The sequence below is a fragment of the Macaca nemestrina genome, chromosome 5 (genome assembly GCF_043159975.1).
Source record: "Macaca nemestrina isolate mMacNem1 chromosome 5, mMacNem.hap1, whole genome shotgun sequence".
NCBI lineage: Eukaryota > Metazoa > Chordata > Mammalia > Primates > Cercopithecidae > Macaca > Macaca nemestrina.
The window spans coordinates 126,185,444-126,202,080 of record NC_092129.1 but is presented as its reverse complement, the minus strand read 5'-3'; the positions used below and the strand labels follow the sequence as shown (position 1 = coordinate 126,202,080).

Genomic DNA, 16,637 nt, shown 5'->3' with positions numbered 1-16,637 from the left:
TATTCATTAAGTATTAAAATAATATACTGATCAAATATACAAGACAAACACCTGCAGTGAGATGAAACCAGTTCCCAAGCTTGAGAGGCTGCAAGCATCTGTTTTCGCTTAGAGTCAATGCACAACCGCCATCTTGTGGTCACATTGGATATTAGAGCATTTGGGGGCTGGGACTTCTGGAAATCATGCTCTTAAAACTAAAGTAATTTTAAGTTTCTAATCTTCAAATACATTGTTCAGAAGTAAAGCAGGTGAATAGGATAGAGAGAAGGCCGGGCACCATGGCTCACAACTGTAATCCCAGCACTTTGGGAGGCCGAGGTGAGCGGATCATGAGGTCAGGAGATCAAGACCATCCTGACTAACACGGTGAAACCCCTCTCTACTAAAAATTAAAAAAAAAAAAAAAATTAGCCAGGCATGGGAGTACATGCCTGTAGTCCCAGCTACTCGGGAGGCTGAGGCAGGAGAATTGCTTGAACCCAGGAGGCAGAGGTTGCAGTGAGCCAAGATCACGCCACTGTACTCCAGCCTGGGCGACAGAGTGAGACTCCTTCTCAAAAAAGAAAAAATGAAGTAGGCTAAAACTACCTTTTCCTCCTGTTTTGGATTTTAGGTTTCTTGCCTCTTAGTCCAAAACTATAATTGAAAACTATAATTGCAGATTTACTTTTCCCTTAAAAAATCAAAATAACATTACCTTAGAGTAGAGAGACCTGAACCGATCAGTAGCATGATCCAACTTGTGCTGCACTTCTCTGTGGGTTGCAGAAGTATCAACCTGGCCACCATCTCTCTTGCTGCAAGATTTGGCAGCTTCTAACACTCTGTTTCCAGAAATTGTGATGTATCTCAAGTCACCTTTGTGAGAAATAACGTCTTCTGAGAAACTCTTCTGCCTCTTCAATTTGGTCATTAAACCACTGAGGTCATCTGCACCTGCCTCCAGGTTTTCAAGTTCTTGTTCTGACTGCTGTAGCCAGTGCTCAAACTCGGTATAGTCAGCATCAAACTTTTCTAATTCTTCCTGCAGAGAGTGAGTTAACTTCATTTTCTTCTCTGACTCAGCCAGTGCAGTTTCATAATGCGCTTTCAGTTCTTTCATGTTCTTTTGCAGTTTCTCTTTTTCTTCAGGAGAGAGATACTGACCCTGTTTCTCAAGCAACACTTGTGCAGACTGAGTGGCTATGATGACTGCTTGGTGCTGAGAGATGATCTTCTCGTGTTGGGCCTATGTGAAAACAAATTGATCATAATCTTCAAGCAGTAACAGGGTTACACCAAGGCTGCAGGGAGCTCCCTGCCACCTCAAGACTGACAGGTTTCAGTGATCTACTGGGCTACAACTTGCTTCTCATTCCCCTTTTCAAGCTATACCATACTCCCTTTTATTGGTGAATTTCAGAATAACAAGGCATTTTGAGCATGCTAATCTTATTTTAAAGGACATTTCCAATCTTCTCTATGTACTTAATCAGATAGAACAGACACCATTTTTCAGAAGTTTGGAAAAACAAATTTCTATTCCAATTCTAAAATAAGTGTCTATAATCTGATCTCATTTTATTCCCTGCTTTCTCACAACTACCAAAGAAAAATGTCTTTACCTAATTTTGGGGCAAACAAGTATAATATTTTTTTATTACAAAATGATTCTGGAAAAACTTTTAAATAGGGAAAAAGAATCTGTAACTTTAAATAGGGAAAAAGAATCTGTAAGCTTTAAAAAGGTTTCAAAAATAACTAAGCTAGAACACTGTACATTCAGAGAAGCCCAATGGACATTAGAGAAGCAGATATAATAAAAAGAGAATCCTGGAGCTACTCAGCTTCACTGGGCCTCAGTTTCCTGCATGTGAAAATGGCGACAATAACTCCTACACATCACAGGTTGCTGTTAAGGAGTACATGAGATCGCATATGTAGAGCACTCCCTGCAGAGCTGGGCATGTGCCAGAAATTCAAATCCACTCTGAAGGCAGGAAGGCAGGGCTCCCAGGCAGGTGTGCTGCAGGCAGGTCACAGGTATGCAGAACTACTGATCCCCTCAGTCTTCAGGGCAGCAGGGAGGCATTAGGCAGGTGAAGTCCCTTTCCCCCCAGACATAAGCACCTTCTTCCATTCACCCCAATATGCCATACAAGTGTGGCAAAAAGGATACCAATCCTTTGGGAGGGCAATTTCCCACATTTCTTATACTGGCTTACATGGAGCCAAATGACCCACTCCCACTACCTCAGAGCCCCTTTTATTACCTCCAGATTCTTTGCTACTCCCACCCTCACCTCCATTCCCACCCTGGTAAACACTTTAGGAACTTTGTCTCCTGTTGTTCTTTGTCTAGTTACAGCTCTTTCATCGGATTATCTGCTTGGCTAATTGCGCCCATCTCCATTGAGTCCTATTCAAATGCTGAAAACTGGTCCCCCACCCCACACTCAACCACCCTTACCTAACTCCTTTTCTCCCTTAGTACTCACTGCCTTCTAACCTACCATATAACTTAGTTATTGTCTGCTGTAACATTCTCACCAACCAGAGTGCAAGGGGGGCGCTGTAGAATCCCAAGTACTCACTGTAGAATCCCAAGTACTGAGAACAGTGCTGGCACACAGGAGCTGAGTGAAAATAACTCTGTGCTGTGAAAAGGACTTCTTTAGAAGGACTGCTATGGGGCAGCCATTCACTTGTAAGTCTGATACCAATTAGTCAGCTCAGAACTGGCTCATTAACACTGGCATCCTCACTGTCTATAACAGTGCCCGCCACCTAGTGGGCACATAGTAAATATTTTTAACTAACTTCTTTCCCATAGACTTGTGTTTTTGGTATTTGAAATACATTCATATGCTACCCCCCACCTCCAAGAAGGGCTTTGCACAAAATAGGATGGACAGACATATTCAACACCATATAAACGATCCGATCTGTCCCCTTCCTCTTACAGATGAGGAATCTCAGGCTGAAGGAGGAGAATGGCTTGGCCCAGGACATATAGGACAACTACTGAAAGCTAAGTTCCTGGCTCAGGTGCTGTGGCCTTCTCTCCACGCTACCAGATTAGGACTTTTTTTTCTTTTTTGAGACGGAGTCTTGCTCTGTCACCAGGCTGGAGTACAGTGGCATGATCTTGGCTCACTGCAACCTCCACTTCTGGGTTCCAGTGATTCTCCTGCCTCAGCCCCCTGAGTAGCTGGGATTACAGACTGCACCACCGTACCCAGCTGATTTTTGTATTTTTAGTAGAGACAGGGTTTCACCATGTTTGCCAGGCTGGTCTCAATCTCCTGACCTTGTCATCCACCTGCCTTGTCATCCACCTGCCTCAGCCTCCCAAAGTGCTGGTATTACAGGTGTGAGCCACCACACTCGGCCCAGATTAGGACTTTCTAAAGCACAGATTCCCATATTCTTTGAGGTAAAATGATCAGATAGGAAATGCCACGCTGTGCCTAAAACCAAGGGCTTTCCTGTGCAATATCTTTAAGGCTACCCACCAGTATTTCTCACTACTTTGGTCGACTTACTAACCTTTCCTGACTTCTTTGTAACTGACTCATAATGTTCCTTTATGAATTCACTAGATTTTTTCATTTTAAGAGACTTTATTTTTCATAATAAGGTCCTATAGTAGCCCCTTAAAATTGTGAACAGTAAATACTCCCGTTCTTCTTCTGGTTTAATTTGTATTTTCTGTAAGAACCTCACAGGGAGTATCCTATTCCAAAGATTCCAAATATGAAGAGTGGGAGGAAAATAAACAGAGCTGCAAAAGTTTCTGAGGTCCAGTCATCTAACTGTCAAAAGCCAAATATTGAAATAAAATGACTGACACTTTATAAATGGTTCTACAGAAGTCGCCTTTGCTCCTATAGTAGCATTAACGTTAGCTTTAATTTATGTCATGGAGTAAACTGGTAGAAGGGCTTTTCTATCTCTTCTCAACAACAGCCTTAACTGAATAGATGAGCTGAGCTCAGAAAGAACTTAAGTGAGCTCAACTTAGGCCGGGCACAGTGGCTCATGCCTGTAATCTCACCACTTTGGGAGGACGTGGGCAGACTGCTTGAGCCCAGGACTTCGAGAGCAGCCTGGGCAACATAGTGAGACCTCATCACTACAAAAAATAGAAAAATTGGCCAGGCATAGCAGAACAGACCCAGCTACTCAGGAGGCTGAGGTGGGAGGATCAATTGGGCCACGGAGTTTGAGGTTGCGGTGAGCCATGCTTGTTTCACTGTACTCTAACCTGGGCGATAGGGTGAGACCTTCTCTCAAAAAAAGAAAAAAGATTGTTCTCTTAGAACACAGATTCAGATTTAGCAGAGTGAGCATATGGCCTAGTTTTAAATCCAAATTCCAGCCCTTTCTAGATGTGTAACTTCAGAAAGTTACTTTAATACTGTCAGTCACAGTTTCCTCATCTGTAAGATGAAAATAAAAACCCCAAAGAGTAACTGGGATGACGAAATGAGTTAAAATGGAAAGAACTTAGAAGAATGCCCACTTTAATTGTGCTATAAATGTTAACCATTATTATTTTTTATTAAATCTTTATAATAATTCTACTTCACTTACATGGAGAATGCCAACTCTACAGTTTATTTCTCATTATTTTTTGACTTGCTTAGAACTCTCATAATAATTTATATCTGACATGATGAACTCAGAAAAAAACCTCTTTCGTCATTAAGGTTTGAAAAGAATGCATGTGCTAGGTTATTTCTCTCTTTACCGACCTGGAAATAGAACTGAATGATATCATATGTTTACAACAACATACCTTAACTTTCTGATATTGCTGATTCAGATTCTCCTGAGTGGGTCCAACTTGCCCATCAACATCAGTCTCCAACAGGTTACCATTAACTTCATCCTCTTCTCCAATTGCTGACTTGCCATCACCTTCTTGAAAATGGGTCCCGTTCTGTTCGATTACCTGTTTGTGTTTCGTCCCTGCCCTTTCTGAGTCTTTGTCAACATTTGACAACCAGTCCAAAAGGTTTTCTATTTTGGTTTTGCTCTCTTCCAGCTGCTTCACCGCTGCAACCTGGGGAAGGAAAGTTCACAGAAGGAATTCAGAACGTGGGCCAAGGCATAGTTTTAAGACATTCCAAAAGTAAACACTTAGAACATTTTAAATTAGAATGAGGGTACTAAAAACTGACACACATTGAAAACTTAACACACTGAAATTAAACCCTAGAGCAACAGGCAGTTACTTTGAAGTTTCCCCTGTTCTTAAAAATACATTCCAAAATTTTAACTATAATTGATGAGCGATCACACATTTCACAGGAAGAAAGTTTCACAACCTCACTTAAATATTAAGAAAAAGTTAAGCAAAGCCAACTCTTCAAACCTTTTGTAGTAACTGGTCAATTATGTACCTGGAAATCCAGAATCCTATAATAAACCTTAGTGATAATCCTTATTTACTACCACTGGATATCACTTAATAATAAATCAAGTAGCTGTTAAGCTAATCATTTTTGACATAGCAATAGTGCACCACATATTTGAATAAGGACCTTTTCAGTTTCTTCCTTGATTGCTGTTGTCACAACTTTATCCAGTTCCTTTTTAGACTGTTCTGCTTTTAAATTAAGCTGTTCACACTTTATCTTAGCTTCATTAAGTTTCTGTTCAATCAAAGCCTTATCTTCCCGTGACAGCTTTTCACCATTCTCTTTTAAGAAGTTCTCTGTGTTTTTCACTACTTCAGCCAATGCCTGTGCACTTCCTTGCATATCTTTCTGTAATTCCTTATAACACAAAAGAAAAAAGTATATTTGATTAAATTACCTATTTAGTTCTTCCAGAGTTGTAATTCTAAAAGACAAGGTGAGTAGAGAGTCTAGTACATGTAGTCTGAATAAACACATTCAGTATGTTAATTTGAGTTGATTTATTTCAATCACAATACTTAATATAATTTGAAACTCAAACAATATTAAAGAAAAGCATGGATTTTCATGTTTAACAAAAGAATGCAGTCAGTGAAACACTGACAACGCATTAAGAATTCAGTATATGATCTATACAAATTTGTACACACCAGATTTTTTTATATTATATGAGCACATGTACAAAGGCTTGTAAATATATGGTAATATTTATTGTTTCTACACTTTTATTTTTTAATGTGTTTATTGCTCAGGATAAAAATGAACTAATTTTCCTAGCAAACTATGACACTTCCCTTTTCTAAACACCAGAATCTGTAATATGTAATGTTTGCTTCTTCGCCTGGCTGCTAGGTACCTCAAGATTAAGATATCTCCTCAGTAGTTATAGCTTTCCTACGTCTAGATTTTTCCATGTAGTTTTTCCTCTTCTTTTCCTCGGTTATCATGCATTTTCATTCTCTATATTATACTGTTTGAGTTTTAATATTATTTTTTCCATACTTTATTTTAATCCTCTTCAAATTGTCTTAAATAGTATTTGAATTGAAAGAAATCCTATTAATTGAGCCACGACTATGTGACCTTAACTGTGCTAGTGACTTAACACACACTATTTACTTAACTTTTATAATAATGTAACAATGAAAGTGTGACCTAAGAAGAAACTGAGGCTCTGAGAGACTGTTATAAAGCTAACAATATATAGAGTCTGGAATCTGAACCAGGAGCTATCTACTTACAATGAAAATGTTCTCTCTCCTGACACCAAAATAAAGATATCTTTATCTATTGTTACTGTTATTTTTCCTTTTCCTTCAATAAAAAGGAACAAATTACGATACGAGAAAGATGGAGTAAGAAGGAGCTAAGAAAGAGAAAGAACCCAAACTGATGGCTATTTCCTCTCATTTGCAAGTCATAATTAGGTTGGCCTTAAATGGATCCAAATTCTAATTCATCACACAAGGTATTTTCATTATCAAATCCCCTTTAATATTTCCTCCACTCAATATCTCTTACCAAAAAAAGTCAAAAAAATCACCTAGCTTGCTTGAAGTTGGAAATCTAACTTTTAGTATAAAGTTTAAAGATCAAGCCCAGGGTGTCTTGGGTATGCCTTGCTTCTAAAAAGCTAAAATTACTGGTATTTTCAATAATCTTCACTGACTTCCAAATGATAGTAATCGAACATAACATCAACATAGAGCTGCTGATAGAAAACCAAATTCTACCTCTTGCTTGGACTGATATTTCTTTAACTCAACTGTGCCATCTCCAATCATGAAGGCTTCTTGGTGACCAATTAGGCGGTTTTCAGTTTGGGTAAGAAGATCACATATCCCTTGGAGTTTCTCTTTATACTCCTGCTGACGCTCTGCTACAATCTAAAGTGAAGAAAACCCAAAACATCTGAAATGTGCGGTGGTCACAAAATCGCTATTGTGATAGCTTCTTATTAGAATACATTTTCCAAGTTTTGTCTAATAAGCTTTTATAAGTATGCTGTAAACATAATAGCAGTAGGGTACAAACTGAGCAAGGTGAGACAGAAAATATGAGCATATTCCATATACAAGGAAAGTGATCATGTTTAGATGAAACTGCTCAACAGAATACTGGCCATGCATATTTGTAAGAGATGGAACTTCTGACCAACAGGAAGAAACATCCCATTTTCTTAAGCTCTTGAAACCTGCGACACATAGAATTAATTCTGCAAAAGGACATCAAAAGAGAAGTTAGTTGTGATTTGTAGGTTAACATATTTGATATGTGTATATAGGTTATCATGCTAGAGACAATGTCTGATGCTTCAAGAAATAATAAAAGGAACACTGCATGCAATATTTTTACTTAATCACTATGTCTAAGTGCATTATCATCTCTTTGCTCATTATCGCTATTAGATATAGTACTCACATAATTCATTAAATATTCTAAAAGATTAAGAAGTCAACACTAATTACTTGCACTTTTCATTTTCCTACTCTATATACACTAATTATTCATCTTATAGCCATAGATCATGTTTACTAAGAGCCTAACACAGGCTAGGCAAGATACTAAGTGTTTTATATACATTCTTTTTATCAATGCTCACAATACTAGCAGGTAAGCACTATAGTTATTTCCAATCTACCAATGATTAAACTGAGGTTAAATGACTTGCCCTAGTTCACAGAATGAATGAGTCGCACAGCTGGGATGTGAAATCAGTCAATCTAGCTCCAGAGCCCAGAATTGCTGTGCTGTATTGCTTCCCAGAAGAAAACGAAACTCTTAATTAACCTTCTTTAGCCATATGTTCATCAATGTGTTGAATTTCTAAGTGCATTCAAATTTCCTAGTCTTGGGACGGGGGGCAATCAAGACTTTCACTTGAAGTTAAGTATTCTGGGGAGTCAAAAAATTAAAATCAACTAAATTATAGCATTATTAGTGAAAACAATATTGTTATACACTGTAGGATTTGTATGTACACTGTATCTTATCCACTAATGCCTTTCCAGAAGATCTTTCCTGTCACACTATACTCCTTGGGTATCTACATTATAGTTTCACACTAAAAACAAAGAATGCCAACTCCACGAAGAAAGGCAAACCTTCTGATCATCAAGATCTTGTTCTAGATGTAACTGAGTCTCTAAACGTTCCACCTGGGTAGTCACTGACTCCTGTACATCAAGAAAACACTTCTGAGTTGTATTTAAGAGCCTCAGCAGTTGTTTGCTTTGGTTGGGAGACAGATCCTGTGCATATTCAGAAATGAAGAACTGCACATCGAAGGCAGTAGTCTCCAGCTGCATTTTGGTATGTCCAAGGTCTTTTAATACATTCTGTTAAAAAAGTGGTAAAAGTTATCAGTAGAAAGCTAAGCCATGATAATTATATTAACAATAACATTTATATTTTGTAAATATACTTCTCACATCAGGGAATGCAAGTTTTATGAATTTTTTTGCTATTCATCAAAAATCTATTTATCATCCAGTAATAAATGATAAATTAATTATTTAAATACCATGGTAGTTAGTATTATATAAAAAGATAAATAACCCCTCTAAAAATGGTTTATCTTTACCTGTCACATTGCACTTAAAATATAACTCTGACAAAAGGAAAAGACCTAACTTAGGTATATTTAGCACACTGAAGAGAAACATCTACCTTAAAATATTACTTGCTAACATTTACAACATCCATGTAATTGTGATAAGATATAAATAATACCATGGGGGATTTGAAATATGAATGAAATATGCCAGAATTTCAGTTTTCTGACTCTCAGGCCAGGAGCCTAATCATTGTTCATGAGGAATGCTGTTCAAATTAAGAACTTGGAAAAAAAAAAAAAAAGGATGCCAAAAGTGACTAACATATAAACACAGTCATGAGCCACATACAACAGGTCACATATCAAATGGTGGTCCCATAAGATTACAATGCCTTATTTTTCCTGTACTTTTTCTATGTTTAGATACACAAATACCACTGTGTTACAACTGCCTACAGTAGTCAGTACAGTAACATGCCGTACAGGTTTGTAGCCTCGGAGCAACAGGTACATCATACAGTCTAGGTGTGTAGTAAGGGATGCCATCTAGGTCTGTGTAAGTACACTCTTTGTTGTCTGCAAAACATAAAATCACCTAACAATGCATTCCTCAGAATGTATCTTCATCATTAAGTGAGGCATGACTGTACCACATATACTATTATGTATTTACATGATGATTTTTATATGGCGAATTCATATTATTATATATTTATGTGACTAATGCATAAATAAATATATAAATAAAAATCTCAACACGTCAGTGGTGTAAGAGTTTGATAAGGCATTTGGGATAGCATCAGAATGGCACCCTTAAGGTTTTTTATAGTTGTGTCAACTATGAATAAAGACATCTCTAGAGACAAAGGAAATAATCCTTTATAGCCTTAGCGAAGTCATATATTCTAAACACTTGTTATATTAAAGCCATAGGTTTTAAAATATATTTTGTCATCTTTGTTTTGATACTTGCCTTGAGAAACTCCAAACGTTTCTTTACATATTCAGAATCTTGAACATTCACAATCTCAATATCCTTCACAGATCTGCTCTTCTCTGATATCCAATCTGAGAATGACTTAAGTTTCTGCAGAAATTCTTCATGGGAAACTGCTAGTTTAGACTAGAAAAAAATATTGTGCATTCAGTTGTCTTTCCCAAAAATGTCAAATTCTTACAAATAATGACTCTGGTTTATGGGTTTAACAATCTAAAAATAAAATACTCCATCTTATGACTAAATCCTCAAATAATAAAATTTTCTTCATAAATCAAAATTTTGACATTTTATGCCTACCATTTCAGAGTCAATTGCAAGCATGATCTGTTTCGTTCTTTCTGAAGCCACACTGCTGAGGGAAGAGAAGGCGGTCTTCAAACTCTGGTGGCTAATACTCAGTTCTTCAAGATGTCCTCTGGGAAAGTCACTGGGAAGAGACTTTAAAAACTCTTCGGCCAACTTCATATCTTTTCTTAAAATAACAGCAATTGGAGCTAATCCCAATTCAAATGTCTGCAAAGAAATATATCCCGGACCTATTTACTATTTAGTGTAAAACACAAATATAAACATGAAACATAGAAGTGTTCTGCTTCTTTTTCCCAGTCATACATCAGCTGACTACCATCCATAAAAAGGCAGTAGACAATTCTTACCTCCAACTGTCTAAGTTGATTCTTCAAAGCTTCCAGGTTGTTATCCAGAGATTCCTGGTTGTCTAAGGGGGGTTTCATATCTTGAAGCAATGTCAAATACTCATGCATTTTTTCAGTGTGCTGTAAACACTGCTGTAATTCACTGGAAAACTAAAAACAAGGTTGGACATTTTAATTCAACAACCTTTATGCAGATTTTTAAAGCAAACTGTATGGGATTATTCTCACATGGTTCATGCAGCTATTTCTGTACAAAATGTGTAAGTCAACTTACTTGTTCGGTTGAGCTATCTCCAGAAGCCATTTCTTTTGACCCTGAAATACATTCCAAATGGCTTGGGAAATCATCACACAGATCCTTAAGCTTCTCATCTCTTGGCAATGCTGATGCACACACAGTAGAGCTTTCTAGTCCAATTTCTTTTACAGTTGCTAAATTAGGAGAATAGTGGTTTACTTCTTTGCTTTTAATATCACTAAGAATGTGTGGCTTTTCTTCCATCATCTCAGATGTAGAACATGCTTTTTGATTAAAGTCTCCAGCATGTTCTATTTTTTCTGAATATCCATCAGCAAGCAGCTTGTAGAAAATATTTTCAAGTTGCAGTGGAAGTACTTTAGATGTAATGCCTCTTTTCTCTAGGTCATACTCCATATGAGTTAATTCTCTCATCAATTCAAATAGTCCTGTAATTTTCTGGCTATGTTGATCTTGCTTCAATATATTAAGGAGAAGCTCAGACTTAAGATTTCCAAGACAGAAAGGATCATCTCTACTTTCTGCCTTTAATTCTGATGAGTTACTCATGGGGGAAACTCCAGAAGAGTCACTCATCTGAGAGTCGCTGGGCACAGTAGATGCTTCATTTACCAACTGTGATGTGGTAATCTGTTTAATTAAATTTTGAACTAAAATTTCAGTGTCTGCACAGGCTGAAGGTTCTTCAACCTCTTGAGGGTTCATATGACCTTCTTTCAACCTGCTTTTTAAGATATCCTTTACATCCTCCACAAACACCTGAGACAATTCGGGAATCTCAACCTCCTTTTCTTGGGGTCTTGGAGACAAGGCTTGTTCTTTTGGTAGCTGTTGCTCGATTCTTTCTTTCTTATTACTAATTTCTAAGAATGAATAGTCAGTATTTAAAGTGTTACTGGAGTTATCATTTCCTAATCCATTTGCACACTGGTCTGACTGCAGAAAATCATTTTTCCCAACATCTTCTACATGTTTAAGAGATAATATTGAAAGTGTGGCTTCAATACTTTCTGGTGTGAACTGAGAAATTTCTCTTCCTCCTCCTGAGATGCTTTCTTTACTACAAAGATCATTACTTTGGATCATCTCATTAACAGGTGAGTCTTTCTGGGTACTAGTGGACTTCTCTTTTGTATTATTAACTCCTAATTGTAAATGTTCTTTCATGGGAGGGGCAGTTATTAAAACATGGCTTGGGACATCTTCATTTGGTTTGGCTACACCTTTTGCTTTTATATTTTTAGCACAATGTTTTAAATAAGTAAACAGATCAAGCTCTTTCTCAGGTCCATCAGTGAATGACTCCTCAAAATGTGTATTCCCTTCCCATGATGTAATGTCTGAAGTGATGTCATCACTCATCTCTTTGGAAACTGATGTGTCAAAAATTTCTTCAAGATTCTCAAACTGAACAGGACTTTTACTAACTATTATTTGTAGATTATTTGGTTCATCTTTAAGAGTTACAGTTGCTTTTTTAAGGCTTCCTTTCTGATTAAGTTCTTCATTGTTTGTGATTTGTGAAAATGGAAACTGACTATTAATTAACTTGAAACTATCCCTTGTATTTTCACCAGGCAAAAGTTTGAGATGCCTATTTTCTTCTTCTACTAGACCTTCTACAAGCACTTCTCCTTCACCCAAGTATATTTTCTGAATTGATGTTTCATCTTCTATTAGAATATCACTTTTGCCATCTCTCCCTTTAATGAGATCGCTTCCATTTCCTTGAGGGTCTTTGTCAGTTACAGAGGCTATCGATGACAAATGGCTTTCCTCAGCAGGTTTTCCCATCAAATCAGGCTCAGTACATATGATGTGATCAAGAGATGAGTCAATTTTTGGTGCCATATTCTTAAAATATTGATCTTTACCTTTCACAGAATCAGTGAATTCTGGCAATTCTGACCCTTGAATCAACTTAACCTTTGTGTTTGCCAGATCATTACCTAATTCAGAAGTTGAACTGATATTACTATTATGTGAAATACTGGCAGGGCCAAAAGTTTTTTCACATTCAGTGTCTTTAATGATAGGCAGCAATAAATCCTTAAGTACCATCTCATGATTCAACAGATTTTCTTTGCTTTTTCCAACAATCTCAATTGTATATTCTGGAAGGTTGCTTTCTTCAGTAGCTAAGCTATTTTCACTAGGTGATGCTAGGTGTACAACATTTACCCTTTGCTGTTTTTCTAAAGAGCTACAACTGTGCATTTTATCCAGAAGAATCATTTTATTAGTATTTTTATTTTCATCACTGTTTTCATTTACAATAGAGGCACACAAGTGAATATCCATATCTTCAGCCACATCTTGGCACCTGCGCTTTCCATTCTCATCTCTTATACATCCTCCTTCTTCATCAATGCCATCATTATCATCATCATCCTGATCATTACTGTCATATATATAATCCCCATAACTTTCTTCACTTTGCATAGAATCCAAATGATCAGTATCAGAGTGAAATTCCTGTACAGTTACATACTCTTCCTTTCTTACTCTCCAACTGCCATTGTCATCAAATTTTAATGATGCGGTGAAGCTCTCTTTTCCTCCTACAATATCATAATCAGTCAATGAGTCAGATTCATCTCCTTCAAGGATATTTGTGCATTCCCTTTCTGATCCAGTTTCCAGCGACTGTCTATTCACCTTATCTGAGTCAACGGGATTTAAATGTATTTTTTCACCAGAATCTAATTCATCTTTCTCAACATTCATGAAGAAATCCTGACGACACTGTGCTTTGCCCTTCACACTTAAGCTACCAGCTAGTGCCCCTTGGGGAACCACGGAATTTTCGTTCTCTTTTAAGACATCATAAAAAACATCAGCAGGAGAAGCCATCTCATCGTTTTCCTCTTGCAGTGTGTCATAGTCCTCAGGGTGCAGGCAATCATGATCATCACCATCAAGAAGCAGAGAATCATGGTCATCGTCTTCAAACAAGGGAGTGTCATAAAAATCATCATCACTATCAGTGTCTGTTCCTGTGTCATTCTGCTGATCATTCAGCAGTGACGTTTCATAGTCACCAGCACTGATGGTTTCATCAAGCAATGGTGTAGCAGAGGTAAGAGATACAATGGCATTATCAGTATCACCCCCTGGAGTCACAGCACAGGAATACTCTTCTACTTCAGACTCATTTTTCTTGTCTTCAGGCATCTGCTGAAAACCAGGATGTGTTTTCTCATCCTCACCAGAAGTATCCGAAATGTATTTATCATTGTGACATTGTACTTGAGGATTACTAGAAATCATATTTAAAGATTTCTGTCCATACTGCTCTCCCGGTAAACTGATGTTAATAGCTGCAATTCCCAGAAACTGGTCTTGAAATTTTTTTCCTATTCTTTGACCTGATAACATGGTTTTGTCACTGAATGATAACGTTTGGGCTTCACACTTATTTCCATTGCTCTCTGGGGTGTGTGTATCATTAAAACTTACCTGACGGTGCCTCAATTTATCATGACTTAACAAGGCACTTAGCCTGGGGGAATAGTCAAAGATAGGCGAATCCCTGTTTGTATTATCTTCATTCTCTGTTTCATTCACACCACAGAATTTATTCATTTTCGATTTTACAATAGGATTTTCTATCAAATCACCTGGAAAGTTTTGAATGTTTTTAGAATGACTACATTCACTTGCATGTTCATTTGTTTCCACTTGGCTTTGATTTTCATAGTTTGTAAGTATGTTTTCAGAGTCATTTCTAAGCATGCTAATGTCTGCAAGTTCAGTCTGTGTTAAATGTGATATGGGACTGGGAACACACACACTGGATGAACTGTTAACTTTAGGATCAATTGATATTGTACTTGCCGGTTTTTCTGACTGAGAAAATTCACTATTGATAACATTATTTCCCATTTCATGAAATTCTTCATCTACAGCACACTTTCTATTTTCAGGAGTCTCTTCATGTTCAGGTTCTCCACAGTGACATTTATTGAAACTACTTGGTGCAGTTGTACATTCATCCTTTTCTCTACCTGAAGCATTATTAAGAAATACACCAGAGGAGCTTAAGACATCGAGACATTCTTTTATGGCTGTATCTCCATCAAATTCTGCATGACAGCCTTCCAGTAGCATGCCAACAGCCTCATCCAAGTCTCCATCGTACAGCAAAAGCCTTTGCCCTGTGTTTGCATCCATATAGCTATTTATCATTAAATAAGATAGAAATAATTTTTTAGTTTGTTCTGAGGTCTGAGTAGTGACAGGTTCTTCTCCATCAAAAACATCCTCTTCTTGTCTGTAATCATGAACTGTGGAGGGTTGAAATTTACAAAAAGAGAGCCATCTTCTGGCGTTTTTACAAGCTTCTAAATCTCCTAAATCTGGCATTTTATCAGGCAGTATTATATTTTTTAAAATTGATGCTGTGTTATTGTCTATAATTCCTAGCTGTTTAGCAGCATCCAAACCAATGACTTGAGAACTTTCTGGAATATAAAGAGCAGCTATTTTTTGCCTGCTATTCAGGATTTTGTAGGCCAATTCATTTGTAATCAACTCTTGCTGCAAGGAAGATGATGTGGGAAATATTTCACCAGAATGGGGCCAAATGAGTCCAACATAGCCTCGTTGAGCTTCCAGTACCAGAAGAGCACTGCTGGACGTTATTAAATCACACTGTACTGCTTCGTCTACAGTTAAACGTTTGGCAGGGTTTGACTGGATGATTCCACCAGTTTGAACCTGATATGTGAGGATACTGCTAGCAGTGTCCCTGTCAATCACCCCTTCTCTGACAGCTTCTTCAACAGTCATTCTTTGGCCAGAATTGGAATTGATCAGACCTCCAGAAAGAAGCTGTGCACTTAACAACCTAAACGTGGTTTCACGATCTATGAGACCTTCATGAGCTGCTCTTAAAATGCTTAAGTTTCTTCCACATTTTAATGTTATTCTACCTCCTTCTTGTGGTCTCACAGGTAGAAGCCACATCCCCGTGTTTTCCTGTAAAGTACTTCTTTGTACCATATCTATTAAAGAAACCTTCTCAGAGGTGCAGGGGTCAATAAGATCTTTGCACATATTTTGTCTTTCCAGAACTTTAGAAAATAATGCTGAGGAAACCAAGTTCTGTTGGAAAGCCTTCTGTAGGGTCAACTGTTCTCCTGTGGCTGGAATAACCAGAGCGCCTGTAGAAAGCAGTATCTCAAGAACTTTGATGGCCATGGATTCTGATATCATGCTTTGAGCCAGAGCATCCAGTACTGGAATTGTGGTAGGTGACGCAGCAGAAATAATCTCCTTAGCTTTATTTAGTTCTTTGAGTTGGCACAGAATTTGTTCATCAATAAGGCCATGACTTTTGGCATCGTTAAGTTCAAAGGACTTTCTTAATTCTGGTGAAATTAGACCAGAAATCATTAGCTGTGTCTCGAGCAACCTAATTCCTGTGTCATAGTCAATGAGGCCTCTTAAAACTGCTTGAAAGACTGAAAGGACTTCTCCAGTTGTCTGATCGATGGTGCCTGCAATCACTTTATCCAGCTGAAAGGAAAATGCAAAAATCTCAGGTCACTCTGTTACACAAGGGTGGGTGGAGTTTCATGCAAGTTAGGTTTTTTAAAAAGTAAATAATACATTTCAACATAAAAATCCTCTACTTACCAAGGCGCAGCAATGTTGTGAATGTTAGGCAGTTCAAATGCACAAGTGATCTATGTCAGTGATCTATTCAACAGCACAGGATGTGATAAAAGCTTTGAAAACAACATGCATCTGTGAA

General features: G+C 37.5%; 1 protein-coding gene across 36 annotated transcripts in view; it reads right to left on the bottom strand.

Moving 5' to 3' along the window:
* Positions 1 to 16,637, bottom strand: part of LOC105479539 (dystonin) — a 496,741-nt gene that overhangs the window by 127,358 nt on the left and 352,746 nt on the right. For 28 of the 36 annotated variants that reach the window (XM_071095971.1, XM_071095969.1, XM_071095974.1 and 25 more), the window contains 9 exons: positions 10,895 to 16,399; positions 10,621 to 10,770; positions 10,262 to 10,477; positions 9,938 to 10,087; positions 8,513 to 8,746; positions 7,142 to 7,294; positions 5,532 to 5,765; positions 4,784 to 5,050; positions 701 to 1,231 (listed from right to left, as the gene is read on the bottom strand). In XM_071095971.1, coding sequence (XP_070952072.1) covers positions 701 to 1,231; positions 4,784 to 5,050; positions 5,532 to 5,765; positions 7,142 to 7,294; positions 8,513 to 8,746; positions 9,938 to 10,087; positions 10,262 to 10,477; positions 10,621 to 10,770; positions 10,895 to 16,399 — 7,440 coding nt within the window. The remainder of the gene's footprint in view (positions 1 to 700; positions 1,232 to 4,783; positions 5,051 to 5,531; positions 5,766 to 7,141; positions 7,295 to 8,512; positions 8,747 to 9,937; positions 10,088 to 10,261; positions 10,478 to 10,620; positions 10,771 to 10,894; positions 16,400 to 16,637) is intronic. The other 8 variants (XM_071095996.1, XM_071095994.1, XM_071095995.1 and 5 more) reach the window with 1 other exon arrangement.